This window comes from Manis pentadactyla, chromosome 1 (assembly GCF_030020395.1).
Source record: "Manis pentadactyla isolate mManPen7 chromosome 1, mManPen7.hap1, whole genome shotgun sequence".
Lineage (NCBI taxonomy): Eukaryota > Metazoa > Chordata > Mammalia > Pholidota > Manidae > Manis > Manis pentadactyla.
This window is the reverse complement of record NC_080019.1, coordinates 202,616,837-202,641,563: the sequence shown is the minus strand read 5'-3', so window position 1 is coordinate 202,641,563 and position 24,727 is coordinate 202,616,837. Positions and strand designations below refer to the sequence as shown.

The 24,727-nt window shown below is 48.7% G+C and overlaps 1 protein-coding gene across 4 annotated transcripts in view; it reads right to left on the bottom strand.

Annotated features, from left to right (window-relative positions):
* The window catches only part of FGD5 (FYVE, RhoGEF and PH domain containing 5), a 105,966-nt gene that overhangs the window by 80,893 nt on the left and 346 nt on the right, over window positions 1-24,727 (bottom strand). For 3 of the 4 annotated variants that reach the window (XM_036911449.2, XM_036911451.2, XM_036911450.2), the window contains exon 2: window positions 14,283-16,932. In XM_036911449.2, coding sequence (XP_036767344.2) covers window positions 14,283-16,932 — 2,650 coding nt within the window. Of the gene's footprint in view, window positions 1-14,282; window positions 16,933-22,667; window positions 22,790-24,727 lie in introns of those variants that run through there. The other variant, XM_057506262.1, reaches the window with a different exon arrangement.

Sequence of the window (24,727 nt, the reverse complement as noted above, 5' to 3'; positions counted from 1 at the left end):
GCCTGCCATCTCTTCTGTTCGGAATGCCCTTCCCAGGCTTCTTCACTTTGCAGACTCTCGCTTGCCCTTTAAGCCCAGGTCAAATGTCCAACTGGAACCCGGCAAACTAGTCAGAGAAGCCGTTTCTTGGCCACTCCTTCTGTGTGGCCAGAACATCATTCACTTTCCTGTTGTACCTATAATAGCATCCAGTCAGCTCTTTAGGGACCTGCCGCCCACCGAGACCTTAAGTCTGAGCTTCATCTGTGATTCCCCCAGCTCCCAATCTTACTGGCATGGAGTCGGTGCTCCATGATTGCTCCTTCAATTGATTTGTGTATTTCTTTCTAGACATGAGGCTCATGAATGTTTCCCAAGGTCAGAATTATATGTAGTAAAATCCCAGACTGTCTGGAGCCTGAGAAAGTCTGTGGCCTGGTACTCTCATTGCACAGCTGAGGAAACAGAGGCCTGGGTCACACAGGTGATGCCAGGACAGGCAAGGCACAGAGCAAACGAGAGCAGCAGGAGCTGGTGGTGGTGAGCCTCTGGGTACAGGGAGTGTGTAGAGTCCCATCTTCCTGAGGGGAAGAAAGGGCTTTGGCCCCAGGCACTAGGATGCCACCACGGCCTGCTCAGGCTTCCTGCCTAAGGCTCTGGAGTCTGACAGACCTGCATGTAAATCCCAGGTTCTCCTCTTGATACCCATGTGGCCTTATGTAAGTCATGTCCCTGCTCTGAGCCTCAGTTTCCTCGTTTGCAAAATGGGAACAATGTACCTTTCTCACAGGGTCCTTCCTGACCTTCTCTCTCTGTCTAAACTCCCTCTACTCAGTTAATTCCTCAGCATATTCAGGACCAAGTTCAATCTCATTTTCTCAGAGGTCTTTCTCAGCCACCAACAGGTCAGGGAACCTGTTAGAAGCTCTTAAAACTGCCTGCTGCTTGTACTTCTTGGGAGTGCTTAGCACAGTTGAATTTAAATAATTAACTGTGTGATCAGGCATTTCATATCAACCTGCCTCAGTTCTCCTGTTGCCCAGGCACCCAGAGCAATAATGGAACTTTGGGGGTGGGAGGGTGGTGGGGAGATTCCTCATGCCAGAGACTGAGCAGCCGCTTAAACTCTGATCCCCACTAAGCCACTGACTCACTCCATGGCTCTGAACCCAGCCTTGACCTCTGGCCTCAGGCCTGCAAGGAAACTTGGGTTTGGACCAGGGACCTCCCTAGAAACCAGATGCAATATCTACAAGGAGCTTCCCGGGAGGGGAGTGCAGGTCCACAACAATCTCTAGCAGCATGATGTCACCACCCTCCTTTCTTCTATCATCACCCAGAGCAGCTCCAGGTATTGCCCAGGTCTCACCACACCCAGCCCAGATCAGTCCCAGAGCCCAGCTTTGCTCACCTCAATCCCTGGCACGGCGCTTTGCAGCAGACACCTGACTTCTTAAGTGCGACTGCCACTTGCAGGCTATGTGAGTGGACAAACCTCCTCCAGCCTCCAGTTCCCTTCCTGCTCCTCATCACCCCTCCCCTGGTATTTTCCCAACCCTCAGTCTATAGGGACCTTCTCCTGCTGCACTTTCCCAGACCCTTTCTTCATAATAGGTACAATCAGAGCAATAACCACAGTTAGAGTCACTGAGAACCTATTTCACGCCAGGCCCTGTACCAGGCCCTTGGCACGGGGTACTGTTAGCCATTAGATACCTGCCACCACTTCTTATCCCCATTGTACAGTGAGGAAACGGAGGAGCTTCCCAGGAAAGTGGCACAGAAAATAACTCTGTCTCACTACTCCTATTCTCCTTCTTAAATAAAAAAAAGAAAAATTTGCTTCAGAAGGTCTTTGCTTAACTTTTGCTTTGAATCAATGTCTTGCCTGCTCTGAACGGTGGTTGTTGGGAGAACCAATACAGCAAACAGGCACGGAAAAGCTTTGGAAAGTGTGAAGTGCAGAGCACCAGTATATGTCTGCCACATCAACGTTTCATGACTTTCTGAGCTTTCTGGGTTTTCTAGTCTAGCTTTCTGGCCCGCAGAGGACTCCCCAGGATGGCTCCTGTGGCAGCAGTTCACCCAGCCCCTTGGCACACACCCACAGTGAGGGTGAATCACTGCCTCCTAAGGTGAGGCAGCTCCTACAGAAGCACACTGCTCAGCGGAGCCAGGACCTGCCTGCCTGTGCCCTCCCTGCAGGTCCTGGCGCTGGGTTCAGCTCTCAGACCCTGTCTGTGTCCTGCCTCTGCCCCACTATACCTTGAAGCCTCAGTTTCCTCACCTGTAATATGGGGGTGATAATCAGTGAAATAATGTACATCAAGTAGTGATGTATATAAAATATTGGTAGGTGGGGGAACCTACTGAGTATTGCTCCCTTTCCCCATTCATGTCATTCATTTCATATCCATTCTTGTAAAACCCCTTGTGAGGGGTTTTTTACAAATTCAGGAGTTAATGATCCAATAGTTATTTACCCTTAAACTGCTTCATAACCTGACACATTTTCCTCCTCAAATAACAAAGGTCTGTTTTTTAAAAATAAGTAGCACCATTTCTCCACTTTCCCTACTGTGTCTGAGGGCACAGGTTTTTGTAAATCACTGATTAAATTATTGGTGAAAAAGACTTATAAATATGTACACCTGAAACATACACTTATTAAAAGAAGACTGCCCAGACTGTATGAGATGAGGTGGGGTTTTCAAACTGCATTCCTCAGAAGCCCTAGGCTCCCATGGGCAAGGAGTCACAAACATCTGCTTTGACTTTCATGGACACAGACACTGCTACAGTGTTAATAATGACAGCTAAAGTGTGCTGGGGACCCAAAATGCACTGCACCCCAGCTACATTCCTTGTAAATGCTCAGTCAAAACTCACAACCTCTTGAGGTTGAAGTAGGTAGTGTTTGCTTCCCTGTTGTTACAGGTGAGATGGCTAAAGCACAGAGAGACTGAGTAATTTGCCCAAGGACACACAGCTAGTAACTGGGATGTGAACCCAGCCACCTGCTCTAGAAAACATGCTCTTAACCCCCACAATATAACACCTGACATAATCATTGCCCCTCCTTAGGCTGTAAGATCAGCACCGCCATCCCTAACTCCCAATTTCCACGGTTTCCATTCATCATGAAAATCTCATTAGTTGACTTCCTGTGAAGTATTAAAAATTGGAGAGAATTAGAGTAACAAAGCCTTGCCTTCTACATGGGGGTTCCAAGTAAGATTTCACTTGAAATGGTTCCTGCTGCAACAGAACCTTTGGAAACCAGTGAGATTAAATGTATGAGGGAGCCCCCAAGGAGCCCCAACTAACCAATCTGCCCATCTTCTTCAATGTGGCCAGGCCCCTGGCTCCAGAAGGGGGACACTTGCCCTCTCCTGAGGCAGGCAGAGCCCAGGGGCTACCACCCCTCTGAGCGCTGCCTTCTCAGCAGGGGAGCCTTTCAGCATTTCAGTACTTTAGGATTCAGATGCAGTATTTTAGGATTCAGGGCAGTGCCAACAGCAGCCCACCTACCTTCTCAGAACTCTGTCTGCCCAGTCAAAAATGATCCCAAGAGCTCGGAGTTCCTTACCTGTGCAAACCACAACAGACTCCTGATAGATTCTGGTATCCCCTCTGCCTGTGCTTAATCACTGACCATGATGGCGAGCTCACTGTCTCACAGGACATCCCAGTCGGACACATCTCTCAGGGGGAGAACGCCTCATCATAAGGGAGTAGAGCAGAACTTAAGGCATCAGAGCAGATTCTGTAAGGCAGGACTGCGTGTGTGCGGGTGTGTTGTTTTCTTAATTAAAATCATACAAGCAAGCCTGAATTTTCAAGTATTTGGGTCATGCCTTGACCTGGAGAAAACTTCTCTTGGGCTCCATCCAGGGCTTCAGGCCAACCCCATGCACAGAGAGGATGGGTCTGTTTACATAGAGACCAGGCACATCATCCCCCAAAACAATCGCAACCCTGAGACATTCATCTTGCAGGAAAACAGCCAAAGACATAGGCCTAAGACAGGGAAACACTGCAGTTCACAGCTGCAGGCTCAGAATTCCCCGACACATGGCTCAGTGGCTGCCTTCATCTCTTGGAGGCTGGAAAGTCTCGGGTCATCCTCAAGGAGCCAGATGAAACACATTAATTCATCATGCAGAAATTATTATGAGTTCTTTGTCCTGTTGACCTGGAGAATCGTGAGCATGGACGATAAATTCCCCAAGGGCCCTTGCTGAGCCTAGCCAGGCAATCTAAGGAAGTGTTAACCTCCTGCACAATATCCTCCTTTTGATTGTTACAGTGCAAGAGTATGCGCTGCTGTCTCTGTTTATAGTTTTTACATCATCCCCTGGCCATGTGGATCTAAGCAAGTGGACGGTCATTATAGGCTGACCATTCTGAATGCCTATAACAAGGACATTTCCATTCTGAAGATTCAGACCCCACTGCGTGTCCTCACCTTCGACACCTAGAAGGCCAATTCCAGTTGGGAAGTTCTCAAAGGGGGTGAACCAGCAGAGGGAAGAACCTATCTATACCTAGAGACACCCTCCTTCTGGTCCTAGACCTATCACTTATTGGCTTACGAGTCCTGTCACTACTCTGAACCTCAGCTTCCTCTTCAATTAAAAAAACAAAACGGAGTGACTATTCCCAAAGGGGCATTCAGCAAATTAACTGAAATGATGCGCAAAAGTGAGAATGAACCTCACGCATAATTGAGAGCACAAGTGCTGGAAGCTGCCTGGGCTAAAATCCTGGCTCTGCTGCTGACTAGCTATGTGACCTTGGGCCCTTTACTTAACTTCTTTAACCTTAGTTTCCTCATCTGCTGAGTATAGATTTTTAAAGAAGTATCTATGTGGCAAGGTGGTTTTTCAGATTAACTGAGTTAATAGATACAAAGGGTATAAGGCAGTGCCTGGCATACACTGAACACTCCATAAAGCCTCACGTGCTGCAGTGCAGAGCCGTGTATGTTCACTTCAGCTCCCAGCAGCAAGTACAGGACTGACAGTGTGAGTTTTTAATACCTGGCAAAGCCCTTGTAATGGGTATTATCTCTGCCTCCTCATGACAGCTCAGTGATGAAGGGCACACTGTGCCCCTTCAACAGGTGAGGAAACTGAGGCTCAGATCAGATGACAAGGTTAAGGGGCAGAGCCAGGCTTGAGCTCATTCTCTCTTCTTGCCACACCATGCTGCTTCTCTGGTTCTGTCACCTGTGCCACCTAAATGCCACCAACCACCCTGAGAACCCCTCCACTGGGGAGCTGCCGCGTAGCCAGAGGGGTCTGGTTTATTCTGCTCTGCGTGACTGCAGTAGCTGCGGCTGGGAGGCCATCACACTACAGAAATGAAGATGCTGGGCCCTGTTGCCATAGCCAGGTCCCTGGGCATTTACACACCTCACTGTGCTGGCTTCTTTTCTTCTAGTCCACCCCACACAGCTGACAATGACTGTGCTAGAGCACTAGCTGATAGTGTTGCTCCCTTGCTCTAAAACTTTCAATAGCTCTCTGTGGCTCACAGATCAAATTAGTTCACAAAGGGAATACAAGTCCAAAGGCTGCACATTCATTTCCAAGAACCTCCCACTCTTGTCACTTCCTTCTCCTCCTCTGGTGTGGCTGGGTCAGTCTCCTCTCAGTCCCCTGGGCCACCACCCTCTTCTGGAAAGAGCATTTAGATGGAGCATTAGAACCACTGTCTCTAAGCCATTCCAGAGCAGTCACGGGGGGACAGGGACCTAAGACCTGGATCTCAAAAATCACATAACCAGGGACAGAGCTGGGACCAAATTCAAACCTCTAATTTATGCTTCCAGAACCATTTTTAGTATCAGCATATACTCTGCTGCATTTTCATGTTATTTGTTGAGCTGATACTAAATGTAAGAGTCCTATGAAATGGTACGGAGAGTTCAGATCATTTAAACATTTTGGGATCCTAACGCTTCCATACAATGGTGCCTATTAAAATCAAAATCTTTTACAAGGCCTCGCCACCCCACACCCCATCATTCTCTACTCTAGCCATGCTGGCTCTAGGCCCCCTCCCACAAACCCCACAGGGGCCTCCAGCCTCAGAACCTTTGTCCCTGCTGCTCTCTCTGCCTGCAATGCCCTTCCCCTTGATGATGTCTGATCATCATTCAGGTTTCAATTAGATGTCACCTCCCTAAAGAAGCCTTCCCTGACCACCCTAAAATGTCCCTTCCACCAGTCACTTTCTACCACATTCCTTTTTCTTTTCCACAAAAGAATCATCTCACCACAAAAGAATGACCTGTTTGTCTATGATTATCTAATTTACTTATTAGTACGTTCACTGTCTGCCTCTCCACAGGGGGATATTAACTCTGCCAGAGCAGGGACCTAATTCGTCTGCTCCCTCCTGTCGCCAAAGCTCACAGAACCGCACCTGGCACACAGTAGGCACTTGATGCAGATACACTGAAGAAACGTACAAATACAGAGATGGTTTTTCTCTCTGGCTTCATCCTGTGCATGATGTGCTCATCGCCAATCCTGAGGCGAGGAGCAGTGGGTGAGGCCCAGGGAATCAAGCCCCATCCAAACCCAGGCTGGAACAAAGCCTCCACTCCTCCGCTGGGGCGCAGCTGGCCAAGGAGACCTGCTGCTGACATTTCACCAAAGAACCCGTGCAACAGGACTGTCTTCTATTAGTGAGAATTATTTTCACACCTCCCACGGGGGGATACTCTGACTTTATGAAGGTAAAACCACATTGTGATTAACACTTAATCAGGATTTCAGCTATATTTCAGCTCTTCAAGGGAAAAAAAATAGTTGGGGGCCTTAATATCACACTAGTAAATGTTACAGTAAGTGTGTTCCTGACATGATTTTCTTATTATAGTCCTTCCCTGTAAATTTTATTGCATTTAATTAAAAATTATTGCTAAAAGAAACAGCTGCAGATGGTCTTATTTTAAGTCAGAAAATTAAAAACTGAATATTCTCATCAGTCAATTTCAACAAGAAGCACAGCCACACATTAGGAATGTGATGGTTTTGAGATGATAATAATTTTTATGGCATTTCTAGGTCCTTTCAGTGAAACTTAATGAAAGCTCTGCATGAGTTAATTTGTCAAATACATAATAATAGGAAGGCTCCCAGTTTACAGGCAGATGTGAAGATATGAACAAATACAATGGCTAGGATGTGCCAAAACTCCAGCCATGCAGCTCTCAGCACCAGTGACATCAGTCAGCAGGAGGCTTGGTTGAGGCTCTGCTGTACACCCACCCAAGGACTTAGAGCTGCAGTTGTAAATCACCTTTGTTTTACAACCATGCATATTTGTTGCTGCACCACTGTCTACGATTGTAAAAAATACAAGTTAGGTTTCACTCTCTCTCAGGGAATCTCTTCAGCAAAATATTTATGGCATTCTAAGGATGCAGGGGGTGTGCTAGGAGTTGGGGGGGTGGAAAGAGGGGCTCTTAGGCCTGACTCGGTGCTGCATTTCCAAATTTTAATTGCAGCTGCTGTCCTTGGTATGACTGCCCATTCCATTACCCACCTTTCAACTTTGTTATGACTTGTATCCTTCCACTTTATTTTCAGGACTGAATTCTTACTGTTTCTTGCTGTGTCTTTTACTGGAAACCCACTCAGATCTTTTACGTATTTGGGACTGGACAGACTATAACAGAAATGTAAGGACAAGAAGAAAAAAGCAAAGGCAAACCAAGCTAGCCGTGGAGTTGCTCAGTACTGGAGAACTGGGCTGCTGTGCACATTCTGGGAGCACCCCCTCCCATGCCACCTGCCACAGCCCTGCTTGCTCTTCATTTTCTCTGGAGGGGCTGTTGCAATGGCCTCTAGACTAATCTCCCTGCTTCCCAACTCTCCAGCCCCTCCGCTCTCCACCGGCTAAGGAGGGGCTGGTGCCAGTCCTCCTCCCCACCACGGCACACCCCTGCTGAAAGCCCCCCAGGGCCTCCCCAGCCCCAGAGGGAACGGCCTGACTCAGCAGGCCGGTGTACAAGGCAAGCTGAGGCCCAGTCAAGTGTGCCTCTCCAGCTTCATCCCCCAGACGGTGCACTGAGCTCCGTCTGAATACATCACGGTCCTTTCTGACTCCCAGACTCACACTTTGTGCTCCTCCTAGACTGTCTGTCTCCATCGTGAACTCCTGTTCCACTGGTGGTACCCACCTCGGTGTCCCCAAGATAGTCAAGGCTCCCCGCTGCCTCTCCTCCAGAACTGTCTGGATGGGCCTCTACCAAAGTCTGCATCACGCTAGGTCCCAGTGGCCTCCACCAGCCTTCTGCCCCGCCAGCCAGAAAGGCCTCGAGGGCAGGCACCTTCATCCCACTGGTGCCTGGACTAGTAGCTGACATGTAGATAGATGCTGGACAAATGTTGGCAGGGTGACTGAGTGCACCCTGTGAGCTGGGGCAGCATTCTACTGTAAGAACTAGAATTAGAAAAAAGTGGTGTTTGAGTTTAGTCCTTAGACTTTTCAACCCAACTGCTTCCTATAGTCTCCATGTCTGTAGATGATGGGAAAGTCAGCCAGAATAAAGATATCAAGGTACCTTATGAACTAAGATTAGGTCATTTTCATTGCAGCTTTACCTACTAAAACAAGAGTACTATGTTTCTCTACACGCTCTCACATAGACCTTTCTCCTACCTCATATGTCAAAATCCTACTTTTCCTTCAGTGTCCATTCAAACGCCACCTCGTCCATGGTGTCATCGCCCTCCTTTGGACACCTGCTCTTCAGGTCCTAAGCATTTTCTACCTGGCATTTCAGGGACTTGGGTCTGAGTGCTTTTCCTACTCCCCAACTATAAGGTCAGTGATGGTACCTGGTCCACCTCTCTCTCCTTCCACACTTCACTTGGCACAGTTCCTTACCGGAAATACTCATTTCTCCAATGGTCACTATCAGTTAGCCAAATCACCGAGTTACCTGGATGTTTCCACTCCTTATTCTCTAACAGGCTATACAATTTTAGGCCAATCAACAAACTGTTGAGCATGATATTTGAGTTGCATTCCAACAATAAACAGCTCTGGAAGGACCCTGGGCTGGGAGAAGAGAGTCATGAAATGACTCCACCTTCCAGAGCTCTCCCTGGAAGACACAAGCACTCCTGAACTGCAGCTCTTGGGTGGGCTGACCATCTGAAGCTCCCTTAATGAGCAGTATGATCCCAAACAGATGGCCTGCTCCAAAGCCAGAGCTCCTGGTGGCTCTGCAGGCACAGCTGGCCACAGGAGGGCAAGGGTCCCCCACCATGGCCCTGGGGAAGGGAAAGGTGTCTGAGTAGCTCATTAGCAATTCGAGGAAAGCCTGCCAGTCTTCCTGATGAGCTGTCATCGGATACACAAACCCGCCAGCAGCCTTCGGAAAGCAAAGCCTCCTTCAACCCTTCCTTAAGCCCCCTGGGGCAACAAGCAAAGCAATGTGTGGTGGTGGCTGGTGCGTGGCAGACACTCTGCAGCTGCTGGACAAAGACCACCAGAAAACATGGCACTTTTCAATCACAGGAAACATGTAGTAGTGGAAAGAGTGGACTGAGTCAGAGAGACTTGGGTTCAAATATTGGTTTGGCCACTTAGTACCTGTGCGACAGAGGACAGTTTATTTCACTTCACTGGGCCTCAGTTTTCTCACCTGGAAAATGGGGCATTGAAAATCTTCATATGTCTAACTAATTGTGAATTACAAGAGAAATAACAGCGATAGTCTGGGTCACAGAGATAGGCATTTGTCCTACGATGGGTACGGAATCATAAAGTTCCTGGAACTGCTGTCTTTGGTGTAAGATGCTGCAAATGACTCCAAATAAGTCTCACTCAGCCTGTTGTCAGCAGCCCTGACCCCACTGTGGGAGTTCGAGGTAACGCTGACGCCACCCCCAACAGCTGAAGCTTGCAAGTTCGTGGACCTGGTTTTGCTGATGTGATGTCCTGCACACTGAATCAAACACAGGCAGAACAGTCACAGGAAGGGGAGAGAGAGACCCCCACAGTGAAAGGACCAGATTCTCCATGACACCTCTGGAATCAAATTCAAATCCTGCATCCACTGCTATGTGACCTTGATCATGTCACTTAATAACAGCTAATAGTTACTAATGATTTCACTATGTGCTATATTAACTCATTTGGCCTTAAAGACGTTAGGAGGCAGGCACTATTATCATTGCCCTTTGCACAAAGAGGTACGTAACTTGTCCCAGGTCACACAGAGAGTAAGTGGTGGAGTGCAGACTAAAAACCCAGGCAGCTTGGCTAAAGCCTGTGTGCTCAGCCGCCACGCTCTCACAGGCTCTCCCTGGGCTGCAGTATCGTCTCTGAACATAAAAAGCCACCAAAAAGGCATCAAAAACAATATGCCTTAATGGTTGGAGAGAATGCTAGAGAGAAATGAGAACAAAAACAGTAGGACAACATACTCATGGTGAATCTAGGTGGTGGGTATATGGGCATTTGCTGTAACAACTCAACTTCCCTGTAAGTTTGGATATTTTCATAATGGGATGGGGATAAGTGGCATCAGGGATCTGTGTTGGGGTATAGTGCTGAGGGATTAAAGTAGACTCATCATAATGCAAAGAAAAAAGCCACACAATTATGGGGATCTCAACGAGACTCTTAGGACAGACCGATGGTGCAGTGTTTCACTTCAAATGGGAATTTACAAGTGGATGCTAACACCTAGACTGTGTTGTCGAAGACAGATGCAGCCCCCTGGTGAAGCTCAAAACCACCAGCTTGCATGGGATCATAAAACCCCTGGTCAGAACATGCATTTATTAAGCTCCTAGTGTATAACCAACATACTGAGGTATCGTGGGATATTCAGAAGTAAAGACTAGGTTCCCCCAACCATGAGTACTGACTGAGGACCTAAAACAGCCTGCTTGAAAAAAGTAAGAGGGTTGGACCACATTTCTCCACCTTTTTTTTTGTTTTTTGCATGAAGGTCAATTCAAGAAAAAAAGAATGCTTTGGGGGTACCCTTTAACCTAAAGAGTGATAAAACCTTTTCTGCATACCATGGGAAAGGTGTACATAAGATAGAAGAGTCCTACTTTATAAGATAGAAGACTGTCAATAAGAATATCATTGCAGCCCCTAAAATGTTGTTATCTGTGTGTACAGTTTTCAAAGGAAGTAACTTCATAGAAGAAACTTTATCATCATCCACCAAGGACCTGAGCTGCTGCTCCGCTTCAGGGGTCTCTAAGGGCTCTCTGAATTCTATTATATATAGTTTCTTGAAGGGAGGTACTTTGAGTGGAAAAAGGACTTGGATTTAAATAACACTGAATCACACCACGAGAGAGTTATTCCCTTTTCAATCCTTTTGAGTTCTTCTGATTACACCAAAAAAGCCTCTGTGTGGTGCCAGGATGTCTTTAACACTGCTCCCTGCTTAACAAAGGGCTCAGGCCTCCAGCTCACAGCCTTGTTAAGTAATAACCTCAAATGAGAATTTACCCTGGTTATTTTTTTTCTCTGTATCTTATTTGTACAACTGCCTTCTATTTGTGGTAACCGAGAGTGTTTTTTCCACTTCCCAACAGTGACATAAAATTTCTTTTCTAAATATTTTTTAAGTAAAAAAGATGGACTGCATTGAAGAAAACAATGATAGAACACATGGTCAAACAGAAATGGCAAAGGTGGTCCAGGAAAAGCAAACTGCTACTGAGAAATAGAGATCTGCTCCAATTCACCATTTTACAGATGAGCAAACTGTGGTCTAGTCTTTTCCAAGACCCCACAGCAAGTCAGTTACCATGAGAGCTTTGAATCCAGGTTTCCCCATGCCCTGTCTTGCCCTATTTCAGGGCTGTTGATGTTTATTTTGGCTTCTGCCTCTCAGCCTCATACCGAAGCAAGGTGTGGGGCAGAACAAGTAGCAGAAAGAGGGAAGAACTGCCTCCCCACCCTCTTATTCCATCCCATCCAACCTAAAGCCATCTAATTCTCCAAGTCCCCATTCCGGCGAAGAAGCAGTAGGGCCCCCAGCCCCATGGAGGTCCCTTACGCTTCAGCTTAAAGTGTCTGAAACCTCCCTTGCCCAGACCTGTTCCAGCCCAAAGCAGGGATTTTTCTCCCCATTTGCTTGCACCTCTTTCATGCAGAAAGATGGAGCAAGCTTTGCTCACTGTTTGATGTCCAAGAGGATGTGGTTCCTGCATGGGAGATTTATCTCCATCAGTCTGGCCTTCAGTGAAATAGCATCAGAGTGGGGCAACAGCACTTTTTGAGTCTGATGGTTCAAGATACTCAGCCATGAACCTAGACTGCAGAATCCAATGTGAGGTAACTTAAGGGAAGAACTAGCCCAGTGCCTGGCACACAGTAAGCAGTCAAGATATGGTAGCATTAGCATTTTCTCGAGTATTTTATTCCTTTATTGTCATGTTAATTTGGACAAAGGCACTTTTGTTTTTTTTGGACAAAGTACAGATCAAGGCAACAGGACTTTGCATACAAGCAGCACAGGGGCTTGACTGAAAGAAGGTGTGGCCCTGAGGCTGTGCAGTGCACGGTCCAAACAAGCAGACCTGACATCTCAGTGTAATTCACTGTAAACGCCTCAACCAGGTGTCAGGAAATCTGAGTCCTAGCACTGATTTCTCCACTAAATCCCTGAGAAGCCTTAGGTAAGTCCCTTTCCCTTTCTGTGCCTCCATTTCCTCTGTAACAGGATCCAAGATCGTCGAAGTTCCCTTTCTGCTATAAAATTCGGTGACTCTACAGAATCCGATTTCAGTTTCTAAAGGGCTATCATACAAAACTGGAAATGAGCTCCCTAGCCTGACTGAGAGGGAAAAGTCAGCATGAGATGGGCAGGAATATTTCAGGGAGGCAGCTTTTGCCTGGGTTGGAAGGAAAAACTTCATCGGAATACCCAGCAACAGACGAGGCAACTCTGGGAGGTAGTGAGTTCCCCGTGGCTTGAGGAATTCAAGCCCAGGCAGTGTTAGAGATGGGAAGTTTGGCCATAAACCGGAGGAGGTCCTCTCCAGCCTAGAGAGTTTGGTTTTGGAGCTGGTTTCATTTTCATCAGTGCTAGCAGGCGCCCAGCTAGGGCTGGGTCTTGTCAAACCCTGCTGCTAACTACTAATGCAATGAACTGTCAGCTCCGCTGCTCTCACCCCCTTAGAGTCTGCACATGTCCACATTCCCCAAATTAAACTCGCCCCTCCATCGGGGCTGGTGTTTACCTTTGCTGCAGCCCTTTCAGCAGGGAGTAGATGCAGCCAGGGTGCGGAACCAGGTAAAAAAAAACCTCAGGAGAATAAACCATACAAACACTTCTAGCACCTATACTCCAGCGAGCCCTAATGTTAATTGCAAATCATTCTTATCTATCCATTACTGCAGGTCCCTTGGGAATTCCTAGCAGCAACAGCCTGTGTGGGAGTAGGTGATGACGCTGACATGGAGGAAAGAATCAGGCTACCCTTTAAAACCACCACTGTTTGGCTTTCACTCGTTCAGATTAGGCACCCCCAAAGAGCATCTGTGGTTGAGACTGAACTGCGTTGCCTTTAAGATGCATCCACAACGTACAAGGAATAGGAAGATTTGGTAATTACCCATTTGGGATGATCAATAAAGGCATTCAGTCAGTCTTGGGACAGTGGGGTCAGAAAATCCCTGCTATCATCAGTAATTTCAGTATTTCGCTCTCATAACCGGACTGAATGAGTCCAAAAAAAAAATCAGCTTGGGTGCACCTCCTAAAGACTTCTATTCAGAAATTTAGCTCAGGGCACCCTTTAGCTTTTCAAACAATTTAAATAAATTGCCGCTTCTCATTCCCTTGAATAGTGTATGTTTACACAATAAAAAGGTATCAATCTTAATTTCGGGTATTTTCCTGATGGTGAAAGATATTTAGCTTGGCAAAATTCCATAACATTCTCTCCTGGTGACTTTCCCAGAGGGGAGTATCAAAGCCATCTACCTAGGAGATGAGAAACGGTCCCCAAACAATGGAAATACAAACGCTTACATTTGTACCACATTTGGCATTTTAGACAACACTTTCACAGAAATTATCTACTTGGATCTTCTCAAACCCTCTGTGAGGGAGCATGAATCCCACTTCACAGATGCAGTAACTGAGGCTCAGGGAGGTAAAGCCACTCACCCAAGTCACACAGCTAGAAAGGAATAGAGCCTTAGGTTGAAAAGCCAGTCCACTCTGTCCCCTGCACCTGAGCTTGCTGCTCAGATAGTTACACCTGCCCAACAACAAAGAAAACAGAACTTCACAGTACCTTTCTGCATCCTGGTCTACGCTCTGCTGTTTGCTCTCGAAAGCATTGAAGCTGCTCATGTCCACGTAGCCATCATTTTCATTGGCCGTGGACAGGGCTCTGCTCTGATCTTCAAACAGCTTTGTAAACGTCCCGGCCCTTGCAGGCCTCCGGGGTGGAATCTGGATATTCTCATAGTCCGAGTTCATGGCTGGAATGTTCTCATAGTCCGAAGTGTCGGCATTGGGGAATGAGATGGACCGTGGCTTGGTCAGGGGCAAGGGCAGAAAGGGGGGCCGGGAGCGGTCTTCAAAGGACTCCACCCTGGACACCGTCCTGCTGAAAGGGACGCCTTTCCTCTTACCATCCCTGTAGAAGATGAGGGAGGAGGGCGACTCGGAGGCCCGGAGCTTGCCAGTCCGAGCCTGCAGCTGGGGTGAGTTGCTGAGGCTCCTCCGGTCAATTTCCAGAAGCCTGGAAGGCCCGTGGTAGCTGGATTCTGAAGAGGACCTGGAAGAGGACACGTTGACATCCACGTGCATTTTGCTCTCTGTCTTCTTTTTGAACGTCAGTGCCAGGAAGCGCTTAAAGGACGACTTCTTCTTCTTGGTGTACTTGTCCAGGGGCTCACTCTCGATCAGCAGGGAGGGGGAGCTCTTCGTGATGGGCTTTTTGGTGATGCAGGCCAGGTCGAAAGGGGGAGGGATGTCAACCACGGAAGACGGTGTGGAGGTGCCACTGGATGGGAGGTGGTTCCGGTGGGAGAAGCTCCCGGAGGAGCCGATCACACCAGGCAGTGAGAGGCTGTCGTCCCTCCTTTTGATCCTGTGGTCCTCTAAGCTGGATGCCTCTGGCTCCCGGGACAGGGAGACGGGAATCTCTCGGCCTTCCACGGAGAATGACCGAGGGTACAATGTGAAGGCTCTGGGTTTGGCCGGCAAGGCCCTGCCGGCTTCCAGCGGCTTCCCCTCCAACGACAGAACCATCTTTCGTGCTTCCTTGGTGGCACCTCCGATGCTAATGGCTGACAAGCCAGCTTCTGGCCCGGTTTCTTCCAGGACAGTTTCAGGGACATAGCCTGCCATCTTCCCAGAGTGCGGCCTGGCCCTAGGGATCGTGTTCTTCCTGTCGATGGTGGCCAGCTCACCCTCAGCATCCGAGGTCATCTCCTCCTTCGTGACGTGACCATCCTGGGCAGCCTGTGTGCCGGGCTTCTCTTCCTCCCCAGGGTCAGCCCCATACGGCGGGCCGACTCCCATCTCATAGGGGCTGGAAAGTGCATCGTCGGCAGCATCCTCGCCCTCCGGCACGACCACCACGTCAGGGACAGAGGGGCCCTCTGTGGCGCCACCCTGCAGAGAGCCATGCTGACCACGCAGCGCCCCAGCCCTGGGGTCCTGCTCCACACATTCTCCTGGCTGTGCTTCCCGCTCAGACTCTAGGCCTTTTGCTGGCTCCGGAAAGGGGGAGTAGCTTTCGCTACAGAAGGAGGTGCTCTCAGTTGGGAAGAACTCATAGGGACTTGCTGACAGTGAAGTCACAAAGTCATCCACACACTCATTCTCGAAAGGAACGATCTGGCAGCTGTCCTCGGCAGGTTCCTCCTGCACGGGGTCTTCACCTTCCCGGGGGTCTCCTCCCGCCTCCGGGGTGGCTGCCATTCCTTCTTGGCTGGTTTTCTCACATTGGTCAGGTGGTTCATCCTCATCACGGTGGTTGCCACCGCCTGTGGCATCTTCACACTCCTCAGAGATTTGAGGGCTGTGGGTGCCCGCCTCTGCCTCTGGTTCACCCACAGCCAATCCATCATTCTCTGGGGGGGCCTCACTAGCATCTTCAACATCCCCCTCAGCCGGTCCATCTGAATCCACGCGCTTGTCTGGCGCCCCTGGCTCTGCATGAGCACAGCCTTCCTCACGACCCTCTTCTGCCCCCGGGGGTGTCCCGGGGGGCCCGGGCTCCTCACCAGGAGCTGGTGGATCTTCTAGATCAATGTGAGTCAGGATGATATTGCTCGGGAGCACCGCCTCTCCATCCCAGGGGCCCCTGTCCGCCAGGCTGCCCATGTTGTGTCCTTCTACCAGCTGCACTTCTTCCTCACCTGTGAACTTCTGCTCCTCTGCACCCAGGTCAGGGACACAGTCCTCAGGAGTGACGGCTTCGTCACCCTCTCCACTCAGCACCATGTCAGCTGGGGCTGCCACATCCTCAGCGGCTCCTGCCCCCTCCATGTCACACTCCCCACCTCCCTCCTGACACTCTTCTTCCCCAGTGGCATCCAGAGGCATCATGACTGCATTCTCTGCAGGGCCCCCATCCCTGGGTTCATCCTCTTTTGGGGGAGCCCCAGGGACGACGATGTAATCCTCATCCCCCTCAGATTCAGAGCACTCCGGGTTAGACAGGTGCTTTTCATAAAGCCCTCTGTCCACACACACCAACTTCCCGTTGCTGCACTTGTTCAAGCTGTTGATCATGTAGATGCTGGCTCTCCACTCGTTGGGGGCGGCCAGCCTGGGTTTAGGGGCGATGGGGGGTTTTGGCCCCCTAGACATGGAGTTGGGACTGTGAAGACTATCGAGCCGGGGTGACGAAGGAAATTTGGGTGCCGTCACTGGCGTGAGAGGACTGGCAGTCTTTGGCTTGGGAGCAACTGGTGGTTTTGGTGAATCTAAGGGATGAAAATGGAGAAAAGAAGGAGATAAAAGTACAATTACCTTTACTTCCACTCACTCAGAGTCTCCTACTTCCCATTTTTGAGAGCAAACACAGAAGATGATTTCCCGACCTGTGAGAACCCAGTCTGCTGTGCTCTGTCTCAGGTTTCTGCCCTCTACAGTCATCTTTAAAACTCCTTGACCTTGCACTAAAGATTCATTCTGTAAACAAAGTGAACAGACCTTTCTTCTATACATAGTCCAGCTAACAAAACCAAAATGAATGGTATGTTGTACCCCTCAAATAAAGGTGTCCAGATCATTGTGCTCAGCCTTTTAACATCTGTATGAAATATCTTCTATGTGCCTAGTACCCACAAGTCAGTGCTGGACTTGACAGTCACCACCCCTGCTGTCCTCCCAGAGCTCACATTCATCCTACAGGTCATTCATTGCATACCTACTGTGTAAACACATAGCATTGTACATGGTAGGGTCTTCTAGGGTCAAGAAGAGAAGAATACCTCTAGTTGACTTAGGGAGACAAGACTAACAGGACAACTGGAGAACAGAACCACAGACCCTTGGAATACTATGACTCAATAGGCATTATCTCATTCCCTCAAGAATGCTACATTAAAGGTTTGGGCAGTGATATATGATTCTTCTGATGTATGATTCTCTGAATTCTATGTGCTTCAGGACTGGTTGGCAGCTAACTGCCCTGCATCCAAATTTCACAGGAGAAATTATGTGGCCTTTCCCAGCGTGGATATTTGCAAAAGTCTCTCCCCCCTATGGATGTCGAGGATCATGGCAGAATAACAAATGTGGTACAAACGGAGTTAGAGAAGGAAGAGTTGCCATGAGTAGGAAACACCTCTTGGAGAAGGTAATATTTCAGCTGAATCTTGCAGGGAGGGAGCTGGACAAGTAGAAGAGTCAAGGGAATGGTCACCCACTTCCAAGGTCAGCATCTTTCCTGCCACAAGCAAGCCCACACCTCCATGCCTTCTGCCTGTGCCTCCAAGCCCCTGGGCACACTGTGGACAGCGTGAGGAATGCCAGTTTCCAGGAATACAACTCCATCCTGACAGCTTGGCTTCAAAAGTGCTGCCTGGCATCCCAGCCCAAGGATTAGGATGCATGAGTCTTCCCTTCAGCCAGTCTCATCTCTAGTTCCATCCCCACAAGGGCTGGGGTTTGACACAGAGCAGCCTCAGAATGCCAGCCTGGTGCATGACAGAAGCCAGACGGAGCAGAGGGCCTGGGGCACTATCAACAAACTCTTCTCCCCCCTGCATTTGATTCCCAGTTAAATCCCTGCAGCACCTAACCCCAGCCATCTCTAATCTATGCCTGTCTGACAGAAATACAATGTGAGCCACGTTCATCATTACATGTGTAATTTAAATTTTTCTCATAGCCATGTTACAAAGTAAAAAAGAAACAGGTGAAATTAATTTCAACAATACTTTTTTTTTTACTTTATATAACCAGAATTTTATCATTTTGGACATCATCATGTAATCAATGAATCATGTTTGGATCAACATGTAATAAATGTACGAAACTTATTAATGAGATATTTGACATTCTTTTTCACAAGAAGTCTTCAAACCCACATGTGTATTTTACATTCACAGTACTTCACAATTCAGACTGGTTGCATTTCGAGTGGTGGGCAGTGACATGTGGGTGGTGGCTGTGTACTGACCCAGCACAGCTCTAACTCATAGGAACCCCAATTTCAATATGTCTGAGGCCAAAGTCAGTATCATCTCCCCTAAACTGGCAGGACTGTGTACTTCCTTTGAGGAGACCCCAAAGGAAATAAAAAAGCCTGGAGCAGCAATAATATAGGTATATAAAACCCATGCACTCTGTTCCTGAAAGGGCCTGATTTCAGAACCTCTTTACCTGGGCTGTGCCCATAAATCTAATGAACTTGGCTCTCTGGTTTCCCAGTGCACAGCTAATGAGGAGGGCAGGGGGAGTTCTGAGTAAGAACAGGAGCACTGCCAGCTGTAAGATGTGACCGCTGACAGAGAGAAAGGGAGAGGAGAGGCACTGATGTCAAGACCTTAGAGACTAAAGCCCCCAGTGCATCAGCCTTTAACCTACACCTAATTCATCCCCATCAACACCAAGGCCAGCCACTGACATCCGGATAATAACCCAGAGTCTTCAAGATATAATGAGGGACTTTCCAACTCCTTGTTTCTGTAGGCAATCAAATATACATCCGACTCTAGAAAAATATCTGTTCAAATTGGTAAAAAGCAAACAAACAAACAACTGTTTGGAGCTTCAACAGCCAAGCTTCAGCTACCTGTTAATACGGAGTTACAGAGTGAGCTTTTGGAGGCTGGTTGATCTGGGTTCAAATCCTGCCTCTGCCACTTACAAAGTATGAAAGACTCAGCCTCAGTTACCTCTTCTGTAAAATGGGTACTCTCCTACTCCCAGGAGGTCATTATGAAATTTAAAACATGTATAATATATTAAGAGTGCTTAGCAGCAGGCCTTCGCATAGGGGTACTCAATAAACAGTAGCTATTATTGCTCTAATAAAGGCAGTCTTTGCCTATCCCACAACTTCCCTGGTATAAGCCTTGCTCTCCACTCATATATTATGTGACATTAGCTTCAAGCTCTCAGCATCAGATGTCAGGTGTTGGCATGACATTATTCCTTGGGGTAGGGATCCTCATTTCTCATCTTTAAGAGGTAGTATTTCACAGGGGCACTACGAGGCCTGACAGAGAGACAGACAGACAGTGAAAAACGAGCATCACCTTGGCTACACCCCCCCCACCCCCCCCACTCCATCCTTCATCCGATCATGCTATTGATCTGTGGGCGCCATCTCCTCAAGAAAGGTTACACTGGGTGTCTGAGGCGTGAGCCTGCAAGAAAATGCCTTCCCCGCAGGAGCCCCTAGGAATGACAAGTACGGAGCGTCCGTGCCCTGCTCCCAGCTCAGAAGATTAGAGCACTTCACCGGCATCTCCCCTGAGATCAAAAGATACCAGAATCAGAAATGCCTGGTGGCACCCCTCATTGAAAGATGAGGAATCTCAGGCACAGAGAGGGCAGGCTGGCCCGGGGTTACTCAGCACATCCAGAGCAGGGCCCAGCTAGAGTGTGGTTTCCTGCTTCCTGCTCCATTCACTTGAACCTCTGACTTCACCCTGTTGCCACTGAGCATTTCTTCTACGGTGGAGACTCAGGGTTCCAGTGAGGCAGAGAAGGGTAAAAGGCAGGGAAACTGAGGCCAGAGAGACCAGCGACAGCTAACTATGTGAGAAATTTACGTAAGGCTGAGTCCAGAGCTCAGAAGTACAAACTGACCATAAGGTGAATGGCTGGCTTTCATTTGCTCCCATCCAATTGCCTGCATCCAATTCAATTAAATAGATATTTACTGAGCACCTAGTATGTGCCAGACACTCATCTACATTCTTTGGCTACATCACTAAACAAAATAAAAACCCTGTCCCTTGTGGACCTTAAATGCTATTGGTGGGAGATAAGCAATAAAAAGGGTAAGTGTATTACATATCATAGATGTTCACAAAGCCTATGGAAAAAGATTAGGAGTTGGAGATTTTTGCAATTTTAAAGAGAGTGACCCAGGTAGGCCTCACCAAGGGGACATTAGTGCAAAGACTTGAAAGAGGTGAGGGAAGCCAGGACATGTTTAAGGAGGCCAGAGAGGCTAGAAGTGAGCAAGCAAAAGGGGAGAAGCAGGAGTGAGGTCAGAGGATTATGGGGAAGGTGTAGGTTATGCAGGACCATGAGCAGACGGAGGACATGCCCACTCTGGCTAATGTGTTGAAATAAACAGAAGTAGTGAGGATGGAGGCAGGGGGACCAGGGAGGAGGCTCTTGCAGTAAGACAGGCAGGAGATGATGGAGGCTTGGACCATGTCGGTAGGAGTGGAAGTGGTTAAAAAAAAAGGGGGGGTGTCAGAATTCCAAAAATAAAGGTAAAGTTGGTGGGATTTGCTGACAGTTTGGACATGGGGTGTAAGAGAGAAGTCAGGGACAACATCAAAGTTCTGAATTGGAGCAGCTGGAAAAGTGAAATTGCCACCAACTGAATTGGGGAAGGCTGCAGGTGCTGGGAAGGGAAAACTAGAAATGTGCACGTTAAATCCAAGTTACCTGTCACACACAGAGCTGGCAATGTCAAGTGGACTCTCGGATGTACAAGTCTGGGTCCTAGCAGAGGCCTGGCTGGAAGGATCCATCACAGAGATGGAATTTAAGGCACAAGCCTGGTGAGATTATCAGTGAATGCGTGTGGACAGAGGAAAAAGCAGGGCTAAGGAGTGAGCAAAGAAAAGGAGTGTGAGAGCTTCTAGCTCTGCTCCCTTCCAGAAAGGAAGGTGATAGAGCCCTTACCTTCAGTACAAGGTTATCTGGGCCTCAGACCAATTCTGCCTGGAGACCCAGGGAAGAGGCAGCATCAGGGTGCACGCTCAAGAACAGGAAGGATTTTCATAATCAAAAAGAGATTGGGTATTCCAGATAGAACAGAATGTGCAGAGGCCCAGAGGCAGTGAGATGCAAGCTCTCTGAAGTATGGTAAAGAGTACAGCTTGATGACCTTAGAGTATGGCGGGGATGAGTGCATTACAGGGAAAATCAGAGCTGGGGTCTCCTCCTCTGGGTGAAGCTTCACTTTCATGGACGGAGCTGGTAGACCCCCCTGCATCTCCTGAGTCCCTCTGGCAGCTGCATGGACCTTCTCCCTGTGTCACAGAGCTTGGGGGTTGTACCCAACCCACCCAGGACACCCTGGCAATTTGCTGTGCCTGAGGATGACTCAAATGCAATACCCCTTCAGCCAAGAGGCCAAGAGGAGTCGGGAAGTGGAGGACCCCAGTGACAGAAGAAACAGACTTAACAGCTTCTGGTGAAAGAAATCTCCCCAACCAGCCCCTGGTACAAGTGTATATTTTCTCTATTTTAATTAAATATCTGTCACTCACACATTCATGCTGTTGCTCCCTTGTCAGCTATGCCAAGGTTAAATGAGAAGCAGTGTCTGGAGGAGCACTGGACTTGGAGTTAGGAGCTCTGATCTCCACGCCTGGCTCTTCCACTAGCTGGACGTGTGGCCTTGGGCAAGTCCCTTCCTCTTTATGGGCCTCAGTTTCCCCAGCTGCAGAGCGAAAGGACTGCACTAGGCAGTCAGCGCCTTCTGCTCTGGCCAGCTGCAGCCTATTCAACTCCTGGCTCTTCTTCTGATGCCCCTGATATCCCCATCTTCAGTCCCTGCGTTTGTTTCAACTGCGGTTCAGTATATTCCCTCTGGAACTCTCATAACCATATGTTCCAAGAGTAATTATCTTCCAATTTCACCTTCCAATTACATCTTAATTTAACTTTAATTCCTGGGTGCCCGCTGGAATATCCAAGCCAAGCCTGATGACTTCTAATTAGGCTGCTGTTAAGCTAGTCCAGTGATCCATGACAGGGCACTTCCTGAGAAGACAGCATGGGCCAGAATGGGAAGAGCATGGGCTCCTGGTTCAGACAGACCTGGACTACAATCCCAGCTCTGCCAGACATCAGCTGTGTGATCTTGGACATGTTACTTTGCCTCTCTGAGCCTCCAGTTTCTTTATTGATAAAATGGAGAAATACCCCCTTTTTTCATAAGGCTGTTGAGAAATTGAAGAGAAATAATAGAAGATGCCTAACAAAGTCAACCATCAGACATTTCCTGTGTACCTACTTTGTGTCAGACACTGGATAAAAAAGCAGGCTCTAAAGCTGAACAGTCTGTGCTTCAATCCTGTCTCAGCTTCCCATTAAGTCAGTGACCATAAAAAATCCATGCAGCTCAGTTTTCCCACCTATAAAATGCGGACAGCAAGAGTACTCACCTCATAAAGAAAACAGAATTGATACAAGTAAAACACAAGCAGTACCTGGTTCCTAGTAAGGAAGTGCCCAATAAACATTAGCTAGTATTTATTGGTCATTGACAATGTGACACTCTTCCAGGCACTTTACGAGCTTTATTTAATCATAAGAACTCAATGACAAAGATCTCATTATCCCCATTTTTCAAATGAAGAAACTGAGGCACAGAGAGATTAAGTAATGTGCTTAAGGTGACATAACTAAGCAGATGGTGGTTTTGACATTCAGTCCCATGAAGTGTGAGAAGCACTATTACATGATCAGGAAATTCAGAGCATGGCACACAGAAATCATTACAGGAGGTTTCCACCACTACCATCACAGCTGAAATAGTAACCAGGTTTACGCTGGAGGCAAATTACAGGGGCTGAAGCTGAGTGGCAACTGCTAAGATTTCCTGGGACCAGACCTGCCTCCAAGTTTTTCCGGCTCACTCCATCCCCCAGATTCTCAGAGAAGGGAGGGCTTGCCCAAGCCTTCTGCAGGGAAACGTGGGAAAACTGGAACCGCTCTCACCATTGTTTTAAAGCGAGTTTTATTAGGAGTGTAGGAAAAAGCTAGCCTGGCTCTGTCCAGGCTATGCCAGAACAGGCAGGAGGGGACCTTCTTGCTCCAAGGGGTGGCTGGCTGGGCACTGGGGCTCTGCTCCAGCCTTTCCCAATCCCAGAGTAGCACTTCTGCTCTCACCGCACCACCTATTCTGTGACCCACACTCAGTCACTACCCAGGTGTCCACATGCCCAGCAACAACAGGGTCTGGACACAGGGAGGCGGCTGCCACACTCCCAAGTCCCTGAGTGTCTCCTTTGTCAGAGCAGTCCAGCCAAACATCTCCTGTCTGCACCTCACTCGTAAGACAATGTCTTTTCACACACACACACACACACACTCTCTCTCTCTCTCTCTCTCTCTCTCTCTCTCTCTCTCTCTCTCTCTCTCTCTCTCTCTCTCTCTCTCTCTCTGAAGGCAGCAGGATATGGTTCTAAGACAGCCAAAATGGTGGCTTCCTGTTTCTTTAGGGATGTGTGTTTTGGAGTATGGCTTCAGACAAGGGAGTTGGTAGGGCAGGGGGCCGGGCCCTTTCTGCTAAATTCCAAGAGAAAAAGAAAGAAAGAATGACGACCGCTCCGTGGCAGACAAATGAAGTTAGCTGGATTGTTGCTCTACAAACCCGCCTTTTGGAGGGAACTTTATGGCCTCCTCGTGGATGGAGTCAGGAATTCCGAGAAATGGGTCCCAGGCACCGCCCATCTCTGAGTCTCAGTTACTAAAATCTGTTAAATGGCACTGCTCTGGGGGGAATCGCTAAAATTGACTGTCAAAACGCATTCTGGATTCCACGGAATCCCTGAACTGGTGGAGTCAGATTCACAGAGAAGAGACGCCAGGGACGGGTGGGAACACGGCGCGTGCGGCTGAGGTTAGGCGGGGAGTGCCCCGGGGGAAAGGCACAAGGAGGGCCCCGGGCCAGGGCGCTGCGACGGAGAGGTGCGCTGCAGGGAGTGGGGGGGATAATTTAGGGCTTTTTAGTCTCATCTGGAGAGTTGAGTTCCAAGTCACAGGGTCTAAGAGAAAGAAGGGTGCAGGAACCCTAAGAGTGCGCCGCCGGGTACTGAGGAACCAGGAACAGCCCTCAGCGTGGGGAAGAGCTCCGGGCGGATCCCGTGGGCCAAAAGGGGCCTCTGAAGGGCCGACGAGGGCCTGGCGGGGTCCCCAAAGAGCAGGGGTGGGGGTTTCGGGGCGCGCCAAGTCGCCATTACGAAGGGAGTGCCTTTCTCCACTGCCGACAGGACCCTCACGCGGGGGCCGCGGCGGGAGTAGGCTAAGGGCGTGCACGTCCAGGGAGCGGCCTCGCCGGCTGAGGGGCGT